This window comes from Hippocampus zosterae, chromosome 19 (genome assembly GCF_025434085.1).
Source record: "Hippocampus zosterae strain Florida chromosome 19, ASM2543408v3, whole genome shotgun sequence".
Classification (NCBI taxonomy): domain Eukaryota; kingdom Metazoa; phylum Chordata; class Actinopteri; order Syngnathiformes; family Syngnathidae; genus Hippocampus; species Hippocampus zosterae.
This window is the reverse complement of record NC_067469.1, coordinates 10,992,501-11,016,824: the sequence shown is the minus strand read 5'-3', so window position 1 is coordinate 11,016,824 and position 24,324 is coordinate 10,992,501. Positions and strand designations below refer to the sequence as shown.

The 24,324-nt window shown below is 43.8% G+C and overlaps 1 protein-coding gene and 1 long non-coding RNA gene across 2 annotated transcripts in view; one reads left to right on the top strand and one right to left on the bottom strand.

The window, feature by feature from the left end:
* The first annotated feature begins 4,309 nt into the window (after positions 1–4,309).
* Positions 4,310–24,324, top strand: part of nt5dc1 (5'-nucleotidase domain containing 1) — a 38,481-nt gene continuing 18,466 nt past the window's right edge. The window contains exons 1-10 of the mRNA XM_052052170.1: positions 4,310–4,483; positions 4,572–4,687; positions 6,228–6,319; positions 9,291–9,362; positions 9,870–9,979; positions 10,110–10,189; positions 14,377–14,458; positions 14,760–14,934; positions 17,695–17,792; positions 23,633–23,754. Of these exons, the coding sequence (XP_051908130.1) occupies positions 4,595–4,687; positions 6,228–6,319; positions 9,291–9,362; positions 9,870–9,979; positions 10,110–10,189; positions 14,377–14,458; positions 14,760–14,934; positions 17,695–17,792; positions 23,633–23,754 (924 nt within the window). The 5' untranslated portion in view covers positions 4,310–4,483; positions 4,572–4,594. The remainder of the gene's footprint in view (positions 4,484–4,571; positions 4,688–6,227; positions 6,320–9,290; positions 9,363–9,869; positions 9,980–10,109; positions 10,190–14,376; positions 14,459–14,759; positions 14,935–17,694; positions 17,793–23,632; positions 23,755–24,324) is intronic.
* The window catches only part of LOC127591940 (uncharacterized), a 13,731-nt gene continuing 7,657 nt past the window's right edge, over positions 18,251–24,324 (bottom strand). The window contains exons 2-3 of the long non-coding RNA XR_007960035.1: positions 22,462–22,544; positions 18,251–18,379 (exon numbers count right to left, since the gene is read on the bottom strand). This is a non-coding gene — a long non-coding RNA (uncharacterized LOC127591940). The remainder of the gene's footprint in view (positions 18,380–22,461; positions 22,545–24,324) is intronic.

Here is a 24,324-nt window from a genome sequence, read left to right as displayed (position 1 = left end):
ACAGTGAAACCGAATAAATGTTTAATCATTGTATTATTACTTGTACAGACACACACACACACAAAACAATGGCTAGCTAGTTTTGAAATCAGTCAAGTATTTGTTCAATTATTGTTCAAGTGAGTGTTAACCGGGTCACAAAGTTATTGCAAAATTCATTCATGCATTCATCTTCCGAACCGCTTCATCCTCACTAGGGTTACAGGGGTGCTGGAACCTATCCCACCTATTGTCACGTTCTGCCCGAGGCGATGAACAGATCGCCTCGTACAGAACAAAATAAAGGGGTGGATTCCCAGTAAAGCAGACACGGAAAGATCTTGTCAGAAAAACAAAAGAGTCTTTAAGCCCGACAGGGAAACGGTAACAAAAAGCGCTGGTCAAATAAGGACCAGGAAATAAGGAAACAACCGAAAACGCCCGCTGAAAAAAACTAAGTGCGAGGAAGTATTGTTTAGGTAATATATATATGTATACAATTTAGAGACTAACGCGAATAACAAGAGTGATGGCCGCAAGGCAAGAACGCAACGAGTAGTCTGCAATCGAGGAAATAGCGCGAGAGAACAATGGCACAGCATGGAATTCTCCGGCAGTGAGTGGACTGCCGGAGCCTCTTAATAAAGGCAGTGGTGCGGTGTGACAATCACACAGGTCGAGGTGATGCGCAAGACTATAGCCTCTCCCCCGACAAGACCCTAGCGTAACCTCCCAGAGGTGCACCACGGTAATGGCAACATGCCAGCTGATCAGCTAGGGATCTCGGAGCAGGAGGGAGCCCCAGAGGTGTTGAGTGCTGGGCCCACGGATGTGGATACGTCCCGATTATTCACCAATCCCTCCCCCAGGTATGGGTCAAACTGGTCCCGCTGCCTTGTGGGTACACTAAATGTGAAAGGCTAAGGGAGAAAACCCGAACAGAAAATCAACGGGCCAGGTGGGCTGGCCTCCTGAAGCGGACTGCGACAGACTGCAGACCCGGCAGCTCACTGCAACCACACAGCCCTCAGCCGTCTTGGACTCTTCCTTGCCGCTGACTCAAGGGTAGTGAGGTCAAGTCGTGGACTGGGCATTGTTCAGGCCCCTTCCACGTAAAACATCATTGAACACCATTTGCACCCCTCCCCTTCACCCCGCTTCATCACAACATTGACAAAGTCCTGCGGCGACGGGGAAGGTGGGCGACGGGGGCAGGTTATGACAGACTGGAAGCCTTCAGCACACCCCCTGCACGTGGGCGGCTCGGGTCGGCGTCGTTGAGTTGCTGGAAAAATGGGGCAGCGGCGCTCTCCGGTGAGCATCCGAGTGACGAGGCAGCCCTTTTCAGGGTCCGCACTGCCTCCCTCACTCCGAGGAAGGGTCTAGAAAATGTGACCTAGAAAAATGTCTGCCCCAAGACTAAACCCCGGACGGGTAGCCGCACCCGTCGGGAGTCCCCTTTTTAGCGGCCGCAACAACAGGAAAAGTTCACATATCTCTCTCAAGGTAGCAACCTGGAACGTACGTACGCTCCTGGACAACGAAGATCGACCCTCCAGAAAAACCGCACTGGTAGCAGAAGAACTGCGCCGGTATAACATTGACATCGCGGCTCTGAGTGAGACCCGCTTCCATGAGGAAGGCTCTCTGTCGGAGCCTGGAGGTGGCTACACCTTCTTCTGGAAGGGTCTCCCCAATGACAACAGAAGACTATATGGGGTCGGCTTTGCTGTGAAGCAGAGCCTACTAAGATCAATCCCAACGTCTCCAATCGGTGTCTCCGAACGCCTTATGAAATGGCGAATTCCACTGGCCCACGGACGCTTTGTCACCCTCCTTAGTGTATACGCCCCGACCCTCACATCCGACGAGGCTTCCAAGGACGCTTTTTATCTACTGCTGAGCCAACAGCTGAGTAACATCGACTCGAGGGACTCCATCCTCCTACTCGGGGATTTCAACGCCAGAGTTGGCAGAGACTGGATGACCTGGAACAGAGTCATCGGCAAACACGGTATCGGTTCATGCAACCCAAACGGAGCACGCCTACTAACTTTATGCACGGAGCATGAGCTAGCAATAACAAACACCATGTTCCAGCTCCGTGACATGCACAAGACCACCTGGATGCATCCTCGTTCCCGTCACTGGCATCTGCTTGACTATGTCATCGTCCGTCAAGTGGACCGGAAATTTGTCTCCCTCACGCGTGTCATGCGTGGAGTGGAAGCATCCACTGACCATCGGCTGGTTGTGAGCTCACTACGCATCCGCGTCCGTCCACCGGCAAGAAGAACTCCAGCTGTACCAACAATAAACATCAACAAGATCTTCGACCCAGGGTACAGAAACAAGTATCAGGGAGCTATTGCTCAATGGCTCCAACAACGAGACAACAGCAGTGACCCAGCATCAAACGAAGACCAGAGCCTCTCCGAAAGATGGGAGAACACCAGCAAAGGGATCCTCACAACAGCACGAGAGGTTCTTGGCGTAACTAGTCGCAAACATCGCGACTGTTTCTGCGAGAACAACACTTCCATCAAGAATCTCTTAAAGAAGAAAAACGAAGCACACGACCATGCATTGCGTTCGGGTTCCCTGCAGGCATGGAATAATTTCCACACGCAACGCGCAGAGGCCCAGCGGCAATTAAGAACGCTGGAGAACACCTAGTGGACCTCCTACGCAAATCAGCTACAACAGCACGCCGACCAAAATCAGCTTCACCAATTCTATGACGGTCTGAAAGCTGTCTGCGGCCCAATAAAGGGTTCTGTAAGCCCCGTGCGATCAGCCAACGGCGATCAACTACTCACTGACCGCCCTTCTATACTCGCAAGGTGGGCTGAGTACTCTCGGGAACTCTTAAACAGGATCAACCCATCTGATCCCACGATTCTCGACGATATCCCTCCCCTCCCGCAGAGAGAAGAACTAAGCACACCACCAACGCTGGAAGAAACAAAATCTGCTCTCCATGGCCTGAAGAACAACAAAGCCTCTGGTCCAGACGGGATTCCTGCCGAGCTATTGAAGTTTGGCGGGCAAGCCCTCCTGGACGATATCCACGGTTTCCTGCGGGAATGTTGGGAGGGGGAAGACGTGCCACAAGCTTGGAAAGATTCTAACATCATCTATATATATAAGCGGAAAGGCGACAAAGCAGCATGCGGAAATAGCAGGGGCATCTCTCTACTGGCAACGGCAGGGAAAGTCCTTGCCCGCATTATGCTCTTCAGACTTCTTTCCACCATAGTCGATGACGTGCTCCCCGAATCACAGTGCGGCTTTCACAGAGACCGCTGCACTGCAGACATGATCTTCGTCTTGCGCCAGCTACAAGAAAAATGTAGAGAACAACATCGGAACCTCTACATCGCCTTCATAGATCTAGCTAAGGCTTTCGATACAATCTGCAGGGAGCTCGTATGGGGTGTGCTGGGACGCATTGGTTGCCCCCCAAAATTTGTTGCGGTGTTAAAGGCTCTTCACCATGGTATGCAAGGCCGGGTGGTGTGGTGTGGTGTGGTGTGTGGAAGTGAAAAGCCTGACCCTTTCCCAGTGGCTGTGGGGGTCAAACAGGGATGTGTCCTTGCACCCTACACACTGCCTTTGAACTATCAATTAAATTGAAATGAGTCCACATTTCACTGCGTTTCCTATCCATTTTCTCACCTTTCCTATTTCCACCGTGTTGTTTTTTTCACTAACTAGCTCTCTCGTCTCCTCGTTTGTCTTGTTCGCGTGCTGCTCAGTGTGCTGCTGTGTCTCTTCTCTAACCCCTCCCCCTTTTCTAAACTGCAGCGCGCGCGTGTGTGTGTGTGTGTGTGTGTGTGTGTGTGTGTGTGTGTGTATGCGTGCGTGCGTGCGTAACCCTCCCCTTCCGGCTCCCCAATGAGGAGCCGGCTCCCAATGAGGTGGGAGCCGACTCCCATCGTTCACTTCAAAAGAGCCGGCTCTCGGAGCCGCCTCGTTCGCGAACGACACATCACTAGACGTGACACCTATCTTCGGGCAGTAGGTGGGGGACACCCCGAATTGGTTGCCAGCCAATCGCAAAATGTCACAGATATTTATTACTTTTGACAATTTGAGATTTCAGTACAGATTTAAACAAGGGTCATGGAAGTTGACACATACGATTTGCTTTCGCGGGCCACATAAAATGATGTGGCGGGCCGAATCTGGCCCCCGGGCCTTGACTTTGATGGTTTTTGCCCCCACCAAGGTGTAGGCCAAGATGGCCGCCACGTCAGAACGTCGCTTGGCGGGCTTCAACAGCTCCTAACCGAAAGGTGGCAGTAATATGCTGGTTCATAGCCACCACCTACCGTGTATCTTTGAAGATGAAGAAGAGGTGAGGCGCTCACGTATGAGCTGTTGACTCCAATGGTTGTGGAACAGAAATATTATCGTTTTGGATGTAGTCAACCAGGCGGTGCTACTGTCCTGTTGACCATAGCAGTGTAGTTTGCTTAAAGACAGCAGTATCATTTTCACGGTCAGTAACGCTTGAATCCCGAGTCTTATTGTGTGGCCCAGTACATGTCACGGTGTTCATTGTGACCTATCCCACAACACATTTTCAGAGGGTTTTACAGCTTCAGCTACGATGACCGAATTTTTCAGATTGCTGGACAGCGATGTTGTCGGTTTCGATTTAGACCATACGCTTTGCCGATACCATCTGAAGGAGACCTCCAAGGTGAGTATGGTAAACTCACTGCTAGCTGCAATACGTGACGCCGCGGAGCATCGTGGATAACTACTCCACATATTGTAGTCCAGGGCAGTGAACGATTAAGGATTACCAGTCAGATGTATGCATAATACACGTGCATCGGATGTGTTTAAAGTTTATTGTTTACAAATGAATATTCCAAAATCGGCGCGTCCTTACGTTTATATCGACAAATTGGAAAACGTGTGGGCACGATCGAATTGAGATGCATACATTATTGAAACGTTTAATGCATACATTATTTTAGCTTGACTTTAATGTGCACATCGCGTCTTTTCGGTGTTGTAAGTTGTATTGTACTGTATGTATTTGGTGGGGTTTCTTGTGTGTGTGCGTGGTTTGACATGCACGTTGCAGTATCTCGCTTCACGTTTTGGTAAATATTTTATTTTGGAATATCCATTTACAATTTACTCTTTCCTACAACACTAAATAGTGTTCAGTTTGTAAACGTGTCAATTTACTGTCCCTTCAAATGAACTCAGCACATTGATTGTCTTAACAGTTGGCAACAAAAGTGAGTACACCCCTACATGCAAATGTACACATTGGTCCCAAGAGTGTCAGTGTTTTGTGGGGTGACCATTGTTTTCCAATACATTTGTTGTTTGCCCCCATCCCTACCCTCCATACTTCCCCCCTCCTTAGACACACTCACAAGTGGTCAACTGGGTGTAAGTCTGTTTACCTACATTGCCAGTTCATCACCTTTACCCTCAGCTTCTTGAGCAAGGCAGTGGCCCTTGTTTGGGGTCGTCATGTTGGAATACTATAACTAGTTTGCAACAGTAAAAGACATCATACTCTGTTTCTGATTGTATTGGCAGTTACGCTTTACTCAATGAAGTATAGCTCCCCAATTTTGGCAACACTCATGTCACCCCAGACTGTGACGCTTCCACCACTATGCTTTACCGTAGCTAAGTTATACTTGTTTTTGTTCTCCTCTTTTGTTTGCCACCATACATGCTTGTTACCCTTCTATCCATTTTCTGTACTGCTTCACCTGCTTAGAGTACCGGCTAACTGGATCCTATTTTCAGAGAGAGAGTGAGAGTGTAAGTTCAGCAAGTCATTTGCCAGGAGGTCCCATGTTAAACAGTCAGTAGCCTGCATTAAAAGTTTTTGAACCAATAACACAAATTTGAAAAGTGGCTTGTTTCACAAACTGGGTCCAATTTAATTGAATGAGAGGACAAAAGCCATTGCCGATTGTTGCGTTGTGGCACCCCGAATGAAAAATGCTTAACAACCTGATCACTGTGCTGCCGTCACATGCTTATATTGCTTATCTTTTTTGATCAGGAAGTAGCTGAATTTGTTGGGTTGTGCTTCTTATGTTACTTTCCTTTGGAATCAGGAGAAAAATTGAATCTGACTGAGACTTTTTCAGATCCAAGATAACAGCCGCCAGCTTCTAAAATTCGCAAGTGATGTGTGCTATACCCATGTTCTTGTATCACACTTTCATCTCAATAATGTGATAATTTCTCTGTTTTTGCAGCTGATCTACGAGAGCTTTGCCAGGTATTTGGTAGAACATAAAGGCTATGATAAGGATTTGTTAAACCTGACACCTGCTACCTGGGATTTTTGGTAAGTCAGATGGAAAGGTGACAACAGTTTAATTTGGAATCATAAAGCTGGAAAAGCATCATAAATGAATCTTGTCTGTGTCAACTTCCAATTTGCTCAGGGGAAAAGCAGGCAGATACGTGCGCGTCATTTTCATGATCACATTACCCCCGTCCTTAAAAACCTCAACTGGCTCCCCGTTCCCCAGTGTATTCAATTTAAACTGCTCCTACTCACCTACAAAGCCCTTCACAATCAGGCCCCCTCCTATCTTTCCGACCTTCTTTACCAATACACACCTTCCCACAATCTCCGCTCCTCAAAACACAAACCTCCTCGCCATCCCCGTGACCAAGCTCAAAACCTGGGGGGACCGAGCCTTCTCTGTCGCTGCCCCCACCCTCTGGAACGCTCTACCACAACACATCCGCAACTGTACTGACCTCCAATCCTTCAAATCATCCCTAAAAACTCACTTGTTTCGCTATGCTTTTAATACCTTTTAATCTCTTTTACCCATTTTTCTTTTGTTCATCTAAATGTGCTTTTGTAAATTATGTATGCTTGTTTTAAATGCACATTTTTATCCTGTGTTTTAAGCTCTTGTAAAGCGTATTTGAGTGTGATGAAAAGCGCTTTCAAATAAAATGTATTATTATTATTATTATTTTCGATGCGGTTTCCGTCTCGTGCTATGTTGAGGCTAATATCGAATGGGAGTGAATGGTTTTTGAAAACCGATCGATTCATCCATTTCTGCTAAACTACCGAGTCTTTATATTTCCAACACGAGTTTAAAACGGATGTTGGAAATAGTTATGTTCATAACTGAGGTGTTTTGTTCCTCACGGGAACTTAATTTAACCTGAAGATAATTGCTAGCCTGCAGCTAGCTGCCGCCCCTGATTGGGGAGGGGGGGGTCCATTTCAAATAAAAGATGGAAGACCGCAATAAAAGCACATCTTGTTTTTTCATTGAAAAACCAGTATGGTGGTACTGAGAGTCAAAAAGATGAAAATTTTGTATGTTCATGACCCCTGTAGGAGCTTCAAACATGAGCTGAGCGCATTCACTCATAATGAATAAAAATGTTTTTAGATATTTCTCAGTTATTTTAGGAGCGCTGAACAAAGAAAAAGCTTGCAAACATTTCAGTGTTACTGAAAGTAAAGACCGTTTGCAATTTGCGGAAAGAGCACGTCACAACACTTGCATTGAATTTTGTGCTAATTCGGGTGCTTGTATTGCAACAAACCACCGGAGAAGAGATTGCCCGCCCAATGCCAAGTGCCACAATATTGGTTTTTTTTTGTGTGTGGGTGTAGGGGAGAGACAACACTTTAGTAATTTTCACCCTCATAAATTATTGGAAAGATCGCCACAGTATTTTGGACAGTAAACATTTGGGCAGGATGCTGTATGTTTGAATATTTGTAGCGGCAGCTTGAAGTTGACAGATCTAGAGATGTTCACTTTGAAGATTGATTGCAGTTTTACTGTCATAAAGTGCAGAATGGTAGTAGGCCCAAAAAGCCGGAGAAGCAGCATGTACTAGACAAAATATCTGAACAAAAACACTTGCAGAGGTACTCTGCAAAAACAAAATCCAAAACACGTTCTCCAAGTCTGTAACTGTCAAATGGACTCGCATGTAAACCTAACGCCGGATAGATAAAGTAGATAAGTGCAGTTGGAGTTGACTGTAAAACTAAACACACAATGAAACACTGATAGAGAAATCTACGAGCAAAATGGTATCATGTTTAAAGTTTCATTTAATTTGGGCATGTCTAGACGTTTGGGTGCGTATTCAGCGCCCCCAAATGCCTGTGCGCAAAGGTGTCGGCCGTTTGGGCGGAGGGCTTTTTGAAGTCCACAGTAATCATGTCAAAGCAAGGGGGCGAACAGATGGAAGAAGGCTAGACTCTGTTCCCAAATTGTTTACTCCCACTTTGTGACAAAGTGTAGTAGATCATCAAAAGACGGTTTGGGAACAGTTGTTGCAGACATTTGTCATCTGTGAAGTCTGCGACTTGCTTATTCGTTGTAGACCAGACTAGAAGGTGTCAACGTATCTGTGGTTCAAAGCTTAAACCAAGGTACTCAGATCACTACCGAGGGGCCGAACTGGGGGCGTGGTATGCAAATATCGGGGGTGGTGTTTTCTCCTGTTTTGCATATGTAAACAATAAAAGTCCGACAGGAGCACAAGGATCTCTAAGTGTGATCACGGAGTAACTGGCCGTCGTTCGCGCTCATAGATCCCCTTCCGCCGTCAGAAAGACAATCTTCCCTGTGCGTCGAGTCATTTCTTTAACTTTGTCCTGGTAAATAACTCTGACACACCCGTTCATCATGATCTTCATCCTTCCACCTTCGACCGGGTCGCCGGAGCAACAGCTTTAGCAGGGAAGCCCAGACTTCCCACCCCCCATGCCACTTCTTCCAGCTCTTCCTGGTGGATCCTAAGGTGTGCCCAGGCCAGCTGGGAGACATAGTCTCTCCAGCATGTCCTGGGTCATCTCCGTCGCCTCCTGCCAGTGGGACATGCCCGGAACACCTCACTAGGGAAGCATCCAGGAGGCATCCTAATCACATGCCCGAGCCACCTCATCTGGCTCCTCTCGACGTGGAGGAGAAGTGGCTCGACACTGAGCCTGTCCCGGATGACCGAGCTTCTCACCTTGTCTCTAAAACAGAGCCCGGACACTCTGCGGAATAAACCCATTTCGGCCACTTGTATCTGGGATAATAATAATATCGTATTGTGACTTTTGGATATTGTTACATCCCGACTAATTACCACCAAAGACAACAAGAGTAGCCCACAGGACCCTTCTAAAAATACCAGGGAGAGGATACCAACTTACTAAAAACAGAAGAATGTTAACTTTCAACTTAACACAGTACATGTTTCTTTTGTAACAAAAGATTGTGTCCAGTGGGAAATCATGCTGCAATATTAATGGTTCTTTTTTTTTTTGGTCACAGTTTTAAGGGCTTAGTGGTGGACCTTGAAGATGGAAACTTAGTGAAGCTTGCTGAAGATGGAACAGTCTTGAGGTATGCTTCTACTCTGTAACACACGCAGAATTTATGGAAGACCCTTCCACACAAACCATTTACAATGACATTTTTTAAAAAATGTGTCGACCTTTTTACCAAAATGCTGTCCACTCAGCACAGTACCAATGCTGGATCGGGGATTGAAATTGCAAATTTGTAAAGGGGGCATTGAGTTTGAACACAAGAGATTTTCTGTCGCGGCCTCTTTAGGTTGAAAGCAATTGTCACTGTTTTGCTGACACGAGCATACATCAGTTGGTGAACGCACACTCTCCTGACTTCTGTCTTAACTCATTCACTCCCAAAGACGTTTTTAAACGTCTTTTCAGACTTGGTCTAGATTTGGCTGGGACTGAATGAGTTTAAAAGGATAGGTGAATGAATCCCATCTCGAGTGTATCACAAATTTCCTGCAAGGCCAGAATATTGAACGTGTGTGTTGATGTCTTTGGAATCATTTGGAAGTAGGATGTGTGTAAACATGTGCATACTTTCCTTGATTAGAGCAACACACGGAACTACGGATCTGAGCACAGAAGAGATCATCAAACATTATGGTCCAAAAAGGGAGTGGAAGCACTTTAACAGCCTCAATACCTCTTTTGCAAGATCAGGTATTTTTCAGTATTTTACTTCATGTGAAGCATCATCAGTTTTTTTTGTGAACAATGCCAAAATGCCTTCATTGTAGATGTGTTTTATTGTTGGATTAATTTTGTTGCTACTGTGTTTTGGACAATGCAGCGAAATACTATTTATATGACAACTACTTTGATCTACCTGGTGCTCTCCTCTGCGGAAGAATTGTGGACATGTTGCACAAGGTAATATTACATTAAAACCTGATGAAATTAATTGGTTCTGGAAGAAATTTCTTAGCTAGAAAATGTTGTAAGTAGGAGCGCGTTTTCCATGTAAATGCCCTAATCCAGGGGTCGGCAACCCAAAATGTTGAAAGAGCCATATAGGACCAATAAAACAACAAAAAAAAAAAAAACATAAACACCTTCTATCCAACTTACAATGAAGGAAACATGCTGTAGGAGACTGGACTGTCTCAGAATTGTTATTCATTCCTTTGTTGTGTGTTCACAAACGCCCCCATCAAATTCATTCTGTGATTTCCACGCTTGATTTTTGGTTTTGGTGCATTGTTTTCACTTTTCTTAGTGTCAATGAAGTCATCATGAATTTCCGTTTTTGGGAGGCTGTCTTTGAACGCCTCTCAAGTTGAACGAGAAGAGGGAAGGCACAGGGTCGGACGCAGACGTGTCTCTGTTTGTCGAGACAGTTAAAAGCATAAATAAAGTGTACGTTTTTAAAAAACCAACACCACAGCTCTCCTTTTTCGAAGCTGCAACATGTATCTATATCTATTTGAGCTATATTAGCCTACTATCAAAATCTTTTTCCATTTTCAAATTTTTTATAAAGCTCAAAGTTTTTAGGGTGGCCAACAGTTGCCTATCTCACAGAATAGATGCAGCTCTGCGCTTTAACAGTCGCCGAAACTCATCTCGACATTCAGAACAAGAAAAAAAAAAAGAAAAAGCTGTCGTAAGGTGACCATTTTCCACTTACTTGAGGATCACGAATGTGATGTCTTTGTAAATCAGCAATAGAGAAAAAAATGGAAGAAACTATTTTTGCCTCTAAAATTGAATCATCTTTGTTCACTGCAGTGTTTTGAAGATAAATTGGGTTATTCTTCTAATCATTAATTGTTTATTTGTGTCTTCGAAAAAGTTGTACAGTACACCTGCTGTATCTACCCCGATAAAGGACGAGGCCTCAAATGGATGTCCAAAAACGTGAATTCGTGGAACACCTTGAAAACTAAAAGACATTTCAACATTAACAATCAATAATCTGTTTAAAAAGACATCAAATAAATAAGAAGAAATAACATACCATGTGCACCTTGTTAAAAAAAAAAGTAGATAAAGTCGACCAGGCGGTAACGTTTCGTCTCTGTCTCTCTCGCCATCTTTCTTTCTGGGTCTCTCTCTCTCTAATTGTCTCGCTATCCGCAAGTGACCCTGAACCAGTAATGGTCCTCGAGAAAGCATTCTAAATACATCTTGAAAAGATTTTAAAAAAACATATATATCAAGTTTCATATGGAAACATAAAACACTTTTACAAAACAATCTCAAATAAATTAGATCGTAGTTGTCATGGCGACGAATGGATACCAATACTGGCGCCAGCTACACCTACCCTTCTCACTCTGCCTACCTTCACATTTTTAACTAACTCTGTGGCCCATGTCAAATGTCATTTTTTTGTATTACATAAACAGTATACTGTGTGTATATGTGTGTATATACTGTATATATGTATATATATATATATATTAGAGCTGTCAAACGATTAAAATATTTAATCTAATTAAAAATGCAACTGTCATAATTAACTCAAATGAACTAAAAAAATTATCATGATTACTCACACATTTTTTATCGTTTCTGAATTTCCTTTTACGTTTTTGTCCTATTTTTCCCCCCATTTTAATGCTCTCATCAACATGGAATCATGAATCAGTGTTCTATGTGCCAAATGCAAATATTTACTGAAATAACAATTTCGATTTTCAATTTTACATGAACATTTTTCACTTGGTGCAGTTATTCACACATAATCTCTCGCACAATATTACAATCCATCAATAACGAATTAATGAAAAAAATATTTTGTCACACAGCTGCTTTAACAGCTTTTTTTTAATGAAATCAAAACAGAGCAATATAACATTATAAAGTGCACATCTAAAGTACACTAGTACTCAGCCTATAGTGGATTTAAACCATGGTTGCATACTTAATTTTTCTCAAGTTTGCTTTCAACACAGCAGTCTGTTTCTGTATATTTGTTGAAGAGTAACGAGACACCGGACACCAGTGTTCATTATGTGCCGCTGCATTCTGAAAGGGGGGTTTCACTCCCCCTAACAAAGTCAGGCTATGTTGATTATGTTGGTACTTCTTGCGCGGAAGTCTCTCTCTACGGTTTTGTGTAGACCTCATTTCGAATGACTACACTTGGTTCGATGACAACACTGGAGATATTTTACTTTCGGTAGGTCGCTGCCACTGTAGCGCGCTGTCACTGTCAGACGAACACAGAGAAGCTCCACCCGCTGTATTTATATGGACACGGAACGCTGTAACCTTCCACACAAAATGGTTCCAAACAAGTAACAATCGTGTCAGTGCCATACATCGTATACCTGGATGATACAGAGAGAGAGAGAAGAACAGATAACTTTGGTCTCGTCAGTGGAGCAATATGGCAACCTTTTAAAAGTAAACTTTCCATTCATAAACTCTTTAAGTATCCGTTTTCGGTGTCTCGCGCTGCCGTGGCTGGCAAAACAGACATGGACGTGGACTTCTGCAGCGCTCTTGTTGTTTTGTTTCTGGTGTATTTATAGAGCAACGTAACATCCGCTTGTGACGTGTGCCGCGTTAATCTCGCGAGAAAATTTTTTATCCCGTTAAAATTCATTTAAATTAATGCCAATAAAAACGCGCTAAACTGACAGCTCTTATATATACCGTATTTTCACGACTATTCGACGCATCGTACTAATGGCCGCAGTCTCATTAATGGGTGACATTTCTGTATTTTACACATACACAAGACGCATCGTACTAATGGCCGCAGTTTTACAGTGGTAAAACATACGCCTGCTTAAACATACGGCATGCATACGCGCACTCTAACACGTTAGCTTGAAGCATACGGTAGCATGCCAAGACATACAGATAAGATAAAAACACGTTTTTAAAAAGGCAACGAAAGCAGAACTGAGTTCGGGTGTATTTTATTTAGCCATCGTACAATGTTCTCACGTTTATCGATCAATCATCACCCAGAAATCCATCAAAGTCCTCATCCTCTGTATCAGAAGCAGAGGACTGCACATCTCAGTTGTCATTGAATGCATCACATGCTAGTGTGAGTTGCTACGCATTGCCGAGCAGAAAGAAGGAGTAGCAACAGCAAAGTCAACATTTCTCTTGTGTGAAGCTTTCCCACATTTGAAAGTAAAGAACAGAGCGAAACATGGTGGCAGCGCGTGTGTGTGTAGAAAGAATTGAACAATTGTGCAAGTACCGTAATCAATCAAAAACGCCGCGTTCCCTCTCGTTGTTGCGTATTGTGGCGTAACTCGCCAAGTGCTGCCTCTCACTCTTTGTAAAGTTGTGGTTGCCACCGATCATCCATTGTTCCCATGCCGTTTGCAACTTTACTTTGAACGCCCGGTTGATGCCAATGTCCAGCGGTTGGAGTTCTTTAGTCAACCATCCGGGAATAACGGCAAGCTCAGAGTTCATTTGCTTGACTTGTTTTTTTCACCGCTGCTGTGAGATGGGCACGCATGCCAAAAGCATAACCGGTGGCTTTAAGTTTGAACTGAGCTTCGTAGGCGTGTCTTTTTGTCGAATTTATTTTCAGGGGTTCTTAGAAACCAAAACCGGAGTTGTTTTGCAACAATGCACATTGCCACACTCTATACAAGTGTTGGTACTGGCTTGAGGCGTCCACTTACACGCCCACCCTTCACCATTGGCGGACTAGCTTGCCTGTCCTCTCTCTCCCTCTCTCTCCCTCTCCATATATGTATATATACACGCCCACCCTTCCCTGATTGGCCGACTTCTTTCCCGCATGCCTGGCCACAGTCACTTCCGCCTTTTCTCTATATAAACAGCGTGTCGGCTGTCAGTCAGATTTTGGAACTCAGCGCATATAAAGGACGCTCCGCACCATAAGGCGTCCTGTCCATTTTGGAGAAAATTTAAGACTTTTAATGGCACCTTATAGTCGTGAAAATATGGTATATAATTCTTTTGTTTGTTTGTTTTTGTGATGCCATGGGCCGCTGAAAAATGGATGGTGGGCCGCAAATGGCGCCCGGACTGTAGTTTGGTCACCACTGATGTAACCGGTTGACGTTGCAATTTGAAAACGTTTTTCATTTATTTGATTTATATTTTGTGAACAGTGGGGCAATGACGTGAATTCTGATTTTTGGAAAGACATGGTCGCTGCCATTGACCACAATTACAACACATCGGCATTTCGAGGTATGAATTTTATTCCATTTTTTTTGTACATGAAACTGAATTCACTGGAGAGACGCATACTTTGCATGCAACACATAACTGTTGTTCTGCATGTTGCGCCGGTCGCGCATGTCGGTGAGAATTCTGAAATAAATAAATGTATTAAATTGACTGCTCTCGACATTTTTCAGCACCTAGTTTTGTGTATTGACCACCATACGAGTCACACTTTGGTGTTAAACTGGAAGCATTTTAATGGGTGGAAAACTATTTGTTATCATAAAGGCTTGTATATTGTAATCATTCATTTTCGTCTTTTCAGAAGATGCAGGGACTTATTTTCCCAATGTTAAGCGGGACCCTGGCCGTTACTTGCAGACCTGTTCTGAGTCCGTCAAGTCTTGGCTACGCAGCATGAAGAACGCAGGGAAAATCCTTCTTCTCATTACCAGCTCCCACAGTGACTACTGCAGGCTCATCTGTGAACACATCCTTGGGTATGGCTTCTCACTAAAGATTCACATATCCCCCCCCCCCCCCCCCTCCATTTTTGAAAAAGGTTCGATTCACGATTTTCTTCAAAGCAAGCTTCAGAGCAATATTCACAATGAACAAGTACCATTTCAAATGTGACCGAAAATGATACACCATCAAGAAATTGAAGGCTATTCTAGTAATGGAAGAAGACTCTGTGTGAAGCAGTCCCTTAACAATGTTTTTAAATTGGTTCAAATTAATAAAGCGAAAACACTTTTTGGTGTCATACATAAATAAATATTGGATGTATGTCATCCAAATTTTATATATAATTATCTCCATCCATTTTCTGATCCGCTTATCCTTCCAAGGGTCGCGGGGGATGCTAAAGAACCGGTTGGCAGCCAATTGCAGGGTACACAGAGACGAACAACCATCCACACTCACAACTAGGGACAAGTTAGACCAGGGGTCGCCAACATGGTGCTCGTGGGCACCAGGTAACCCGTGAGGACCACACCAGTAGCACGCTAGTTCTAAAATTATGATTTGAAAATTAAAAAAATTATTAAACACGGGCAGTATTGTGAGACATCTTTAAGATGATCAGAGCCTGAAAATTAAATTATCATTAAATATTAAAATTAACACATTCTAATATTATTAAATGCAATTTATACAAATTTTGTTATTTCAGACATGTATTAATTTGGTAGCCCTTCACACAAGCAGGACACATGAAGTAGCTCTCACTCTCCAAAAGGTTGGTGACCCCTGTTTTAGAATGTTCAATCAACCTGCCATGCATGTTTTTGGAATGTGGGAGGAAACCGGAGTACCCGGAAAAAACCCACACAGGCACAGGGAGAACATGCAAACTCCACACAGGAAAGCCGGACCTGGAATTGGTAGCCTATCCCAGCTGTCTTCGGGCAGTAGGCGGGGCACACCCTGAATCAGTTGCCAGCCAATCGCAGGGCACACAGAAACGAACAACCATTCGCACTCACACTCACACCTAGGGACAATTTAGAGTGTTCAATCAGCCTGCCACACATGTTTTTGGAATGTGGGAGGAAACCGGAGCACCCGGAGAAAACCCACAAAGGCCCGGGGAGAACATGCAAACTCCACACAGGGAAGCCGGAGCTGGAATCGAACCCGGTACCTCTGCACTGTGAAGCCGACGTGCTAACCACTGGACTACCGGGCCGCCACATGTAGATATATTTTTTCATTTTTATCAACATCATGCGAATACTCCAAATCTTGCCTTAATACTTAAATACTTTGAACCTGACTAAATTCAATGCACACACACACATCAAACCTTGACTTCATAGTTAAATCCTTTGAACATGACTACATTCACAAAATAGTTGGTAAACCAAATATCACATCTAACACATCAACAAATTGTTCTTCGGATGAACCAATCCGGTTCAGTTAACTACATTTGAGCAACAAATTGCTCAAAGCACATGACGTTCAAACTTCTCAGCACACTCACTAATAATGACTCTCTCTCCCTTCTCTTCCCTCCCGAAGCGCCTCTTTTGTGCACCTGAAAAATACGTCCGTTCACGACATGTCCAAAAGACAGCGATAGATCGCACGGCAAGCACTTAATTCTACAAAGGTGAAGGCGGCCCAACACATTGCCCAACACCCCACGAGCATTCTGTTCCCTGATTAGTTATTGTTACTCTCTCATTACTTCATACCTTAACAAGGTTTGTCTGCGAACCAGATTACATACAATGAATATACAAATGGCTTTATAAATTCCACAGGCCAAGAGGCCAACGAGTACCCACAGCACTGGAATCAAGGTCACCGCAATACCTGTGTATGTACCTCAAACTAGAATTAACCCTTACATGTCCCACTATCTGCACTTGCTACGCATAAACAATTCAAATATCATTAACAAGTCTGCAGTTGAATAAGAAAAAATAGACATTGGTACAATATGAGTTGCATAACTCTATGGTCATGAGCTATGGGTCGTGACCGAAAGAACGAGATCCCGGATACAAGCGGCCGAAATGAGTTTTCTCCGCAGGGTGTCCGGGCTCTCCCTTAGAGATAAGTGAGAAGCTCGGTCATCCGGAAGGGGCTCCGAGTCGAGCCGCTTCTCCTCCACATCGAGAGGAGCCAGATGAGGTGGCTTGTGCATCTGATTCGGATGCCTCCTGAACGCCTCCCTGGTCAGGTGTTCCGGTCATGTCCCACCGGGAGGAGACCCCGAGGAAGACCATGGACACGCTGGAGAGACTATGTCACCCAGCTGGCCTGGGAACGCCTCGGGATCCCCCGGGGAGAGCTGGAAGAAGTAGCTAGGGAGAGGGAAGTCTGGGCTTCCCTGCGGTAGAAGATGGATGGATGGATGGATGGAGTTGCATAACAACTGACTGTTCACGTGAAACCATAGCAAGGCAGCACTAAGAGCAAAAGAGTAACTTTTAAACTGTGGTACCAGTTCATACAGCTGGTGACGGTCCTGAGACCCAATTGATGATCAGGCCTCGTTCCTTGGGACCTATTGATCGTTTCAATTCCAGGACCAGGGCCACCAGTCAGGGACGAGCGGTTGGAGATCGTCAGCAAAGCACTAACATACACGCAAATTAACACACGCAACAACACAGTGGTAATACAGTTTGACGACCAGGAAATACTGGGTCGTTCTGTGGAAGCGAAGAAGCTGGAGTGTGGCGTTTTGGGCTTCACTGCTTAGGTGACTCTCTCCTAATGGTGTTGTTCTTGTCATGTTGCAGGAAGGACTTCGAGGAGCTTTTTGATGTCATCATCACAAATGCCCTTAAGCCCGGTTTCTTCTCCTTAAAACCGCAACAGAGGTCCTTCAAAAACCTCGGTGAGCACTTATTTATACATTAATAATGTTTACTTTAAGTGGAAGGATAGAGAAGTGCTACTGTTACACACACACACACACACACACACACACAATGACTTGACAAACATAAGCCAACTTGCCACCACCCCAACAGTAATGGGAACAAGAAGAAGGAATCCTAAACTAATTTAATTTTAGGGCTTATGAAACTTGGTCTCGTCGTCTTAAGATGAGTAACCTCCACTGCTGTAGTTTAAAAGCAACACAGAGTAGAGCTCAAGGGTGGCAGAAATTCAGAACATCTTACTTGGTGATTAAAAATTGACTCAATTGTTTAGTTCCACCCATGTGGAAAAAAAAAACATGTCAAGGTACAGAGAAACCGTATAAGGAAAAAGCAGTCAAAGTGAGCACATCCACACTGAGTGTAATGGCGGCCCACGGCCACAGGGAGTGCCACCACCACACAGAGTTATGATTGACCAATACATAGTGCAGAGCCCCCGGTTCTCTTAGGCCTAAGGAGCTCCAGGACGTCCCTGTGAGAAGGCCAGCCACAACTCCCAGCGTAAAGGCCCCCCATGAGGAAACACTGGAGCTAAAAGCTAAAATAGAAAAACCATAAAAGAAGCTAGGAACTGAAATACAGAAAGATTACCGTATTTTCCACACGAAAAGGCACACTGGATGATGAGGCACACCTTCAATGAATGGCCTATTTTGTATTTTTTTTTCCATATATTGCATGCACTGGACTATAAGGCACAATCTACAATGCATCCACTAGATCAGGGGTGGGCAATTATTTTCCTGGGGGGGCCAAATGAGAAGCAGAAAATATTGTGGAGGGCCAGGCCAAAAGTTAGAAATAGAAAATAAAGAAGATAGCACAATGTCTTTGTATGCCAGTAATAATGTAACATTCTCTTCCACCATCACACTCAGCACCGGTTCTCCTCAAGGATGTGTATTGAGCCCGCTGTTGTTCACGCTCTATACCAGTGGTCCTCAACTAGAAATGCTGGAGGTCCACTTTTTTTTTTTTTATTAAGACCAAGGTCCGGTCCCATGCATGGCGGTCATAAGGAGCAGGGCTATATGCCCATTTAGTATGGGCATATATAAAATAACAATTATTCACTCTGCCAGTACACAGCAAATAATGAGAGGTATTTTGTTGAGGCACAGGAACTCTTTTATTTTGTTAAGTTGTGCCTGCTAAGAAGATACATCAAAATATCCATTTCCTTTAACAAAAGAAATCAATCCCAATTTGCATTTTGTATTGCATCACAAACCTGGCCAGACAAATCAGCAGCAAGGACTTCAGTTCGTCTGGTCGATGTGGAATCTGACAGTGGAATTTGCTTTATTTTGGCTGTCATTTGCTCCTTTTCTTTGCCTTCAAACATTGTGCCCATAACTTCAGTCATGCATTCTTTTATAATTTCTGCATCAAAGAATGGTTTCTTGTGCTTACCCAAAACCCAGGCCACTTTCAGTGAGCACTCTGTTGCTTTTTGTTGGTGTGTCATACATGTCACAATCTTCCTGCTTGAGTCTTGATATGACCTTTTCAGTTTCTTTATTTCGTTTGTTCTTAGCTCTGAATTAGGAGGGAAATCCCGTTCAAAAGAGCTGTGCTCTGTCACATAGTGGCGTTTAATATTTTGACTCTTGACCAGTGCTACCGTCTTTAGGCATATTAGACACAGTGGCTTGGTGCTCGACAGAGGTAGAATGAAAGCATAGTCAGTCCATTGGCATTCTTCATTGAAACGCCGATTTTCACTGTCCACCTTTCTCTTTGAAGCAATTTTAGAGGACGCCATTGTGACGTTTATTTACCTGTTCTGCTGTTAAACAGCTCTCAAAGACCCCCTGGTAGATGGGAGCAAAACTGCACACAATCGAAACCTTCGTCTTAATTGTGTGTGCGGCTCTCCTGGACTGAAGCAGTGAGCGCACGGTGGCGTTGCGCATGCGTCTGTTTCCGGCCACAATGAACTATTTTGAATGCGTGTTTATTGGGATAGACGCTTGCTGACGCTTATGTATGGGCACACCTTAAATTCAGAGGAGCCAATCAGCGCCTCGTATATGCTGACGCTTATGTATGGACACACCTTCAGTTCAGAGGAGCCAATCAGCGCATCGTTATCGCAGACATGCCCTGCTCAACCAGGGTCTCCAGTCAGTCAAACATTATACACACAAAGTCGTGCTGCCGCGGTCCTCTGCCTTACATCTGTTAGTGCACGCAAAGAATACAACGGATAATTTTAACAAGCGATCGCGGTAATGCGCAGATTATAGTCCACAAATATAAAATGTATAACTTAAAAATCACTTTATAAATTATTATTTTATACAATTTGCCGAGGGTCCGGACAGAAGAGGCCCGGACAGAGGAGGTCTGCGGTCCGGACTGAGGAGGTCGGCGGTCCGGTCGTGGATCGCGGTCCGCCAGTTGAGGAAGAGGGCTCTATACATTTGACTGCCCTCCGACTCTTATTAGCGGTCCAGTTTGCGGAAAGTTTTTAACATGATAACAATCAAACCATTCTAGGAAATGTTCATTTACTCGAGCCACAAGTAATTCACTCTGAGCATGGAAATTGCCAGAATCGGACTGAATAAGAATCGCTTCCTTGTAGATTTGAGTCTTTCCAACTCCAGGCGTCTCCTGAATGTTTCGTACTTTGTTACCCGCTTGGTTTAATCGGATACATATCACTTTCCCTTCCATGGTCATTACTCTCTCCCTCTTTCTTCATCTTCCCCTCCCTCCCAGTGCTCTGCAACTTGAGGTAACTGCGCCACCTGGTGTTGAAATACCTGTCATTACAAGTCCAAACGAAATGAATGCAATCAAACCTTAATTGTGCGCCAATCTTCGGCGGGCCGGATTAAAAAGACCAACGGGCCGGATGCGGCCCGCGGGCCGTAGTTTGCCCACACCTGCACTAGATAGAGCTACAGGTATGTCTTTGTCCGTCTCTGTGCCTTCTCTTCTTCCGTTAGACTCGAGAGGCGTTCATGATCGCCTCCAAAAATCTAAATTAACGATTACTTCAATGAAACTACGAAAATTGAAAATACAGTAATGCATCAAAACAGAAAATCACAAAATAAATTCTATAGCCCCCCCGACGGAATTCATTTTGGCATTTCCTTGAGCGTAGCTACAACAGAATGATCAGATGTCAGTAAATTGGAGGAGACTGGACTGTCTCAGAAGTGTTTATTTATTCCTTTGTTGTGTGTATTCACAAATGAGGAAATCACAAAATAAATTCTGTAGTGGGGCTGAAGAATTTATTTTGTGATGACCTCGCTTAATTTTCTGTTTTGATGCATTATTTTACATTTTCGTTGTTTCACTGAAGGAATCGTTAATTTAGGTTTTTCAAAGGCGATCATGAACGCCTCTCTAGGCAAACGGAAAGAGAGAAGGCACGGAGACGGACAAAGACGTACCTGTATTTGTTGAGACTTTGAAAGCCATTAATAAAGTGTGCGTTTAAAAAAAACACCAACAGAGCTCTCCTTTTTTCTGAGCTGCAACAAAAACGTATTCAATAAAGCAGCGACACAGTTCACTGAAGCAACAGCAAGTTATAACATTGTAAGCATGTCTCCAGCAAGGAGCCATTTTCGGGTCGACATACTACCGTAATGACCACACACAAGGCGCACCAGATTTTAAGGTGCGCTGTGAGCTTTTAAGAAAATAGAAGATGCCTTATAATGCGGAAAATACGGTAACCTTTTTGCCATGAGTACGTTATTTTTGAGAGGGGTGGGGTTCAGGATTTTTTTCTGGGGTTGCCAGATAACTCACAGACCGCATAAGAATGGAACAAATGTCACATTGTATGTGTTTATGAAACAGTAACTAGCTAATAGTAATAATGAAAATAGTTCAGAACTAAGGAACACTTGATTGCAAAAGGCCAACTTTATAATCAAATACAAATCAAAATACTCTCTGGTATTATTCAGAGGGGCCGGACCAAATGTCAATTTTTTCAAAAGCCGACAGTGGACCTTATACAGTAATCCCTCATTTATTGCGGTTAACGGGGACCAAAACCACCCGAGATAAATCAAAATATGCGAAGTAGCGACCAATTTACCTATACATTAAAAAAAAAAATTCCTCCACTTGGGCCTTTGCGATTGAGCAGAGCAAACTAACACACATTTTGGCGTAGGGTGTGTACATAGCGTGTGTATATGTGGGGTGATACAGTATATGTATCACCCCACATGTACTGTATATGTACTGTATATGTTGCTCTATGTGACTCACTGTTGTTTTGCTGACTTTCACTGCTTCTCGTGGACTGTTTGCGGACTTCCACAAAAAAATATATATATACTGTATATATTTTTTATGAATGTTTGAAAAAATCCGGAATGCATCTAAGCCACGATAAACGAACCGCGAAATAGCGAGGGATGACTGTAATCCGATGCCCCTTATCAGTGGCAGATGCTGGTCTGTCAAGGAGGTGAAGCTCAATTTTGGCCTACATCATAAAATGTGTCCGTTTATTTACGTGAATTCTACTTTCCGTTCCTTTTTAAGAAAATGACCTTTGACCCTGTCAAACCAACAAGGCGACAAAAACCAGCTTGTATCCAATGACTCGTCTCCTTTCAACGCAATGGGACAACCTACCCTGAACCCTCGAGATGCTCAGCGTCCGAGCAGTAGATGCTCAGCGGATGCTCTGCGTTCCACCGTTTTAAAGCACAGCGAAGCTGTGGGAAGGAATAAGAAGGGAGTCGCGTCGTAACCAGTAAGAAGAAGCTGATTCGGAACAAAAGTTGAGCACGATGTTGTGCATATTTAGTCAATGACATGTACACACAATGAAATTTACATTCATATACAGTAGATGGCAAAGAATGATCACTTATTCTTTGCCATTTGGGGGGAAGCTGAGCTTCCCTTGCAGTTGCCACTGTCCCTTATGTATGGTATTCTAATTTCTTGGATGTAGTATTTAAATGTTCTGACAAGCGCTTTGTTATAGCTGCAGCAGTTGTGAATGCTCTATATCAATAAAGGTGTATTATATTGTATTCCCTTCAGCATAGCTCCATCTAATGGATGCATAACGCAACCGCAGCCACTATTGTGGCTTCTATTCTATGCACCTTATAATGCAGCGCGCCCTACATTTGAAAACAGTTTTAAATAAGGCCATTCATTGAGGGTGCGCCTTATACGCTGATGTGCCTCATAGTGCAGAAAATACGGTCATGTATTCCTGCGGAAGGCTGGTAAGGTGGTGGTTCGCCGCCCTCCGGGCGGCTCATCAGCTAGTTCCTGCGGAAGGCTGGTAAGGTGGGCCTTCGGCCCACAAAAGTGTTGTTGCTTGGTTCAACTTTTTGTTCATCTTCATTGCTTATCGCGAAAATAAAGAGATGTTTAGCTCTACTAAATAACTAACAATTTTATTGCAATGCTTGTGGGTAGACAATATTTTTTCGCTAAGATGCCCGCGCGATCGTAGTGAGCCACTGCCTGAGCGGCGCAGTGGCGGCGCGCAGCGGCGCGGTGAAGTAGGTACGTTTTGAAAAGGGACAGACGGAAGGACAGACCACGTGCGGGACGACGCGCAATATATATATAGATGTTTACATGTAATATACATGTAAACATACATGTAACATGTACATGTATTACATATTACATGTACAGTATGTCACAAACTAACCTTTTTCAAACCAATCGTCATATCGATGATTCAATCGATTACTCTGGGAATTGGTCTTGTATCACTGGCTGCTTCCTCATTTAAATATGTTTACTCATATTTGGATTAATTCTTCTTCCATTCTAGTGAATGATGTGGAGGAAAGTGAGGATATGCCATCATTGGACAAACCCGGTTGGTACTCCCAAGGCAACTGGATGCACCTCCATGAACTGCTTAAGACCATGTCAGGAAAACCAGAGCCCAAGGTATTACCTACCGTACCTCGCATTTTATAAAATACGGCTGTTTGGCACGAGGGTGTAAAACATTAACATCAAGGTTAACTTCAGCGTTTTCTGCAGAAAGCATGCCAAAATTTTCTGAGATTCACACTGCACTCTGTTCCAAACGCAATACTAAATTCAAGATTTTATCATCAATGTTCCCGATATTGTTTCCAGTGTTTGGATAAAAACTGCTTCGAATTTAGCCCCACAATTTAGCCTCCTTTGAATAAATCTGACCGCACCACAATTAAAGAATAATAATAACATAATCCATTTTATTTATAAGCGCCTTTCAAGACACCCAAGGGGCAATATCATCAGCAGGATGCATTATTGTCTGTCTGTTGTGCGGAAATAGAATTGGAGTTCTTCAGAAAAAACACACACAAATTTTGCAAAGAAATCAATTATTATGCAGGATTTCCCACAGCCCCGACTACTGACACAATGTGCACACAGTTTGTTTGTTTCAAATCAGTGATTAATCGATTTATCTATGCTTTGACAATTTAAAAGCAAAATGTGAAATTGGCAAGCACAGCAGGTAAA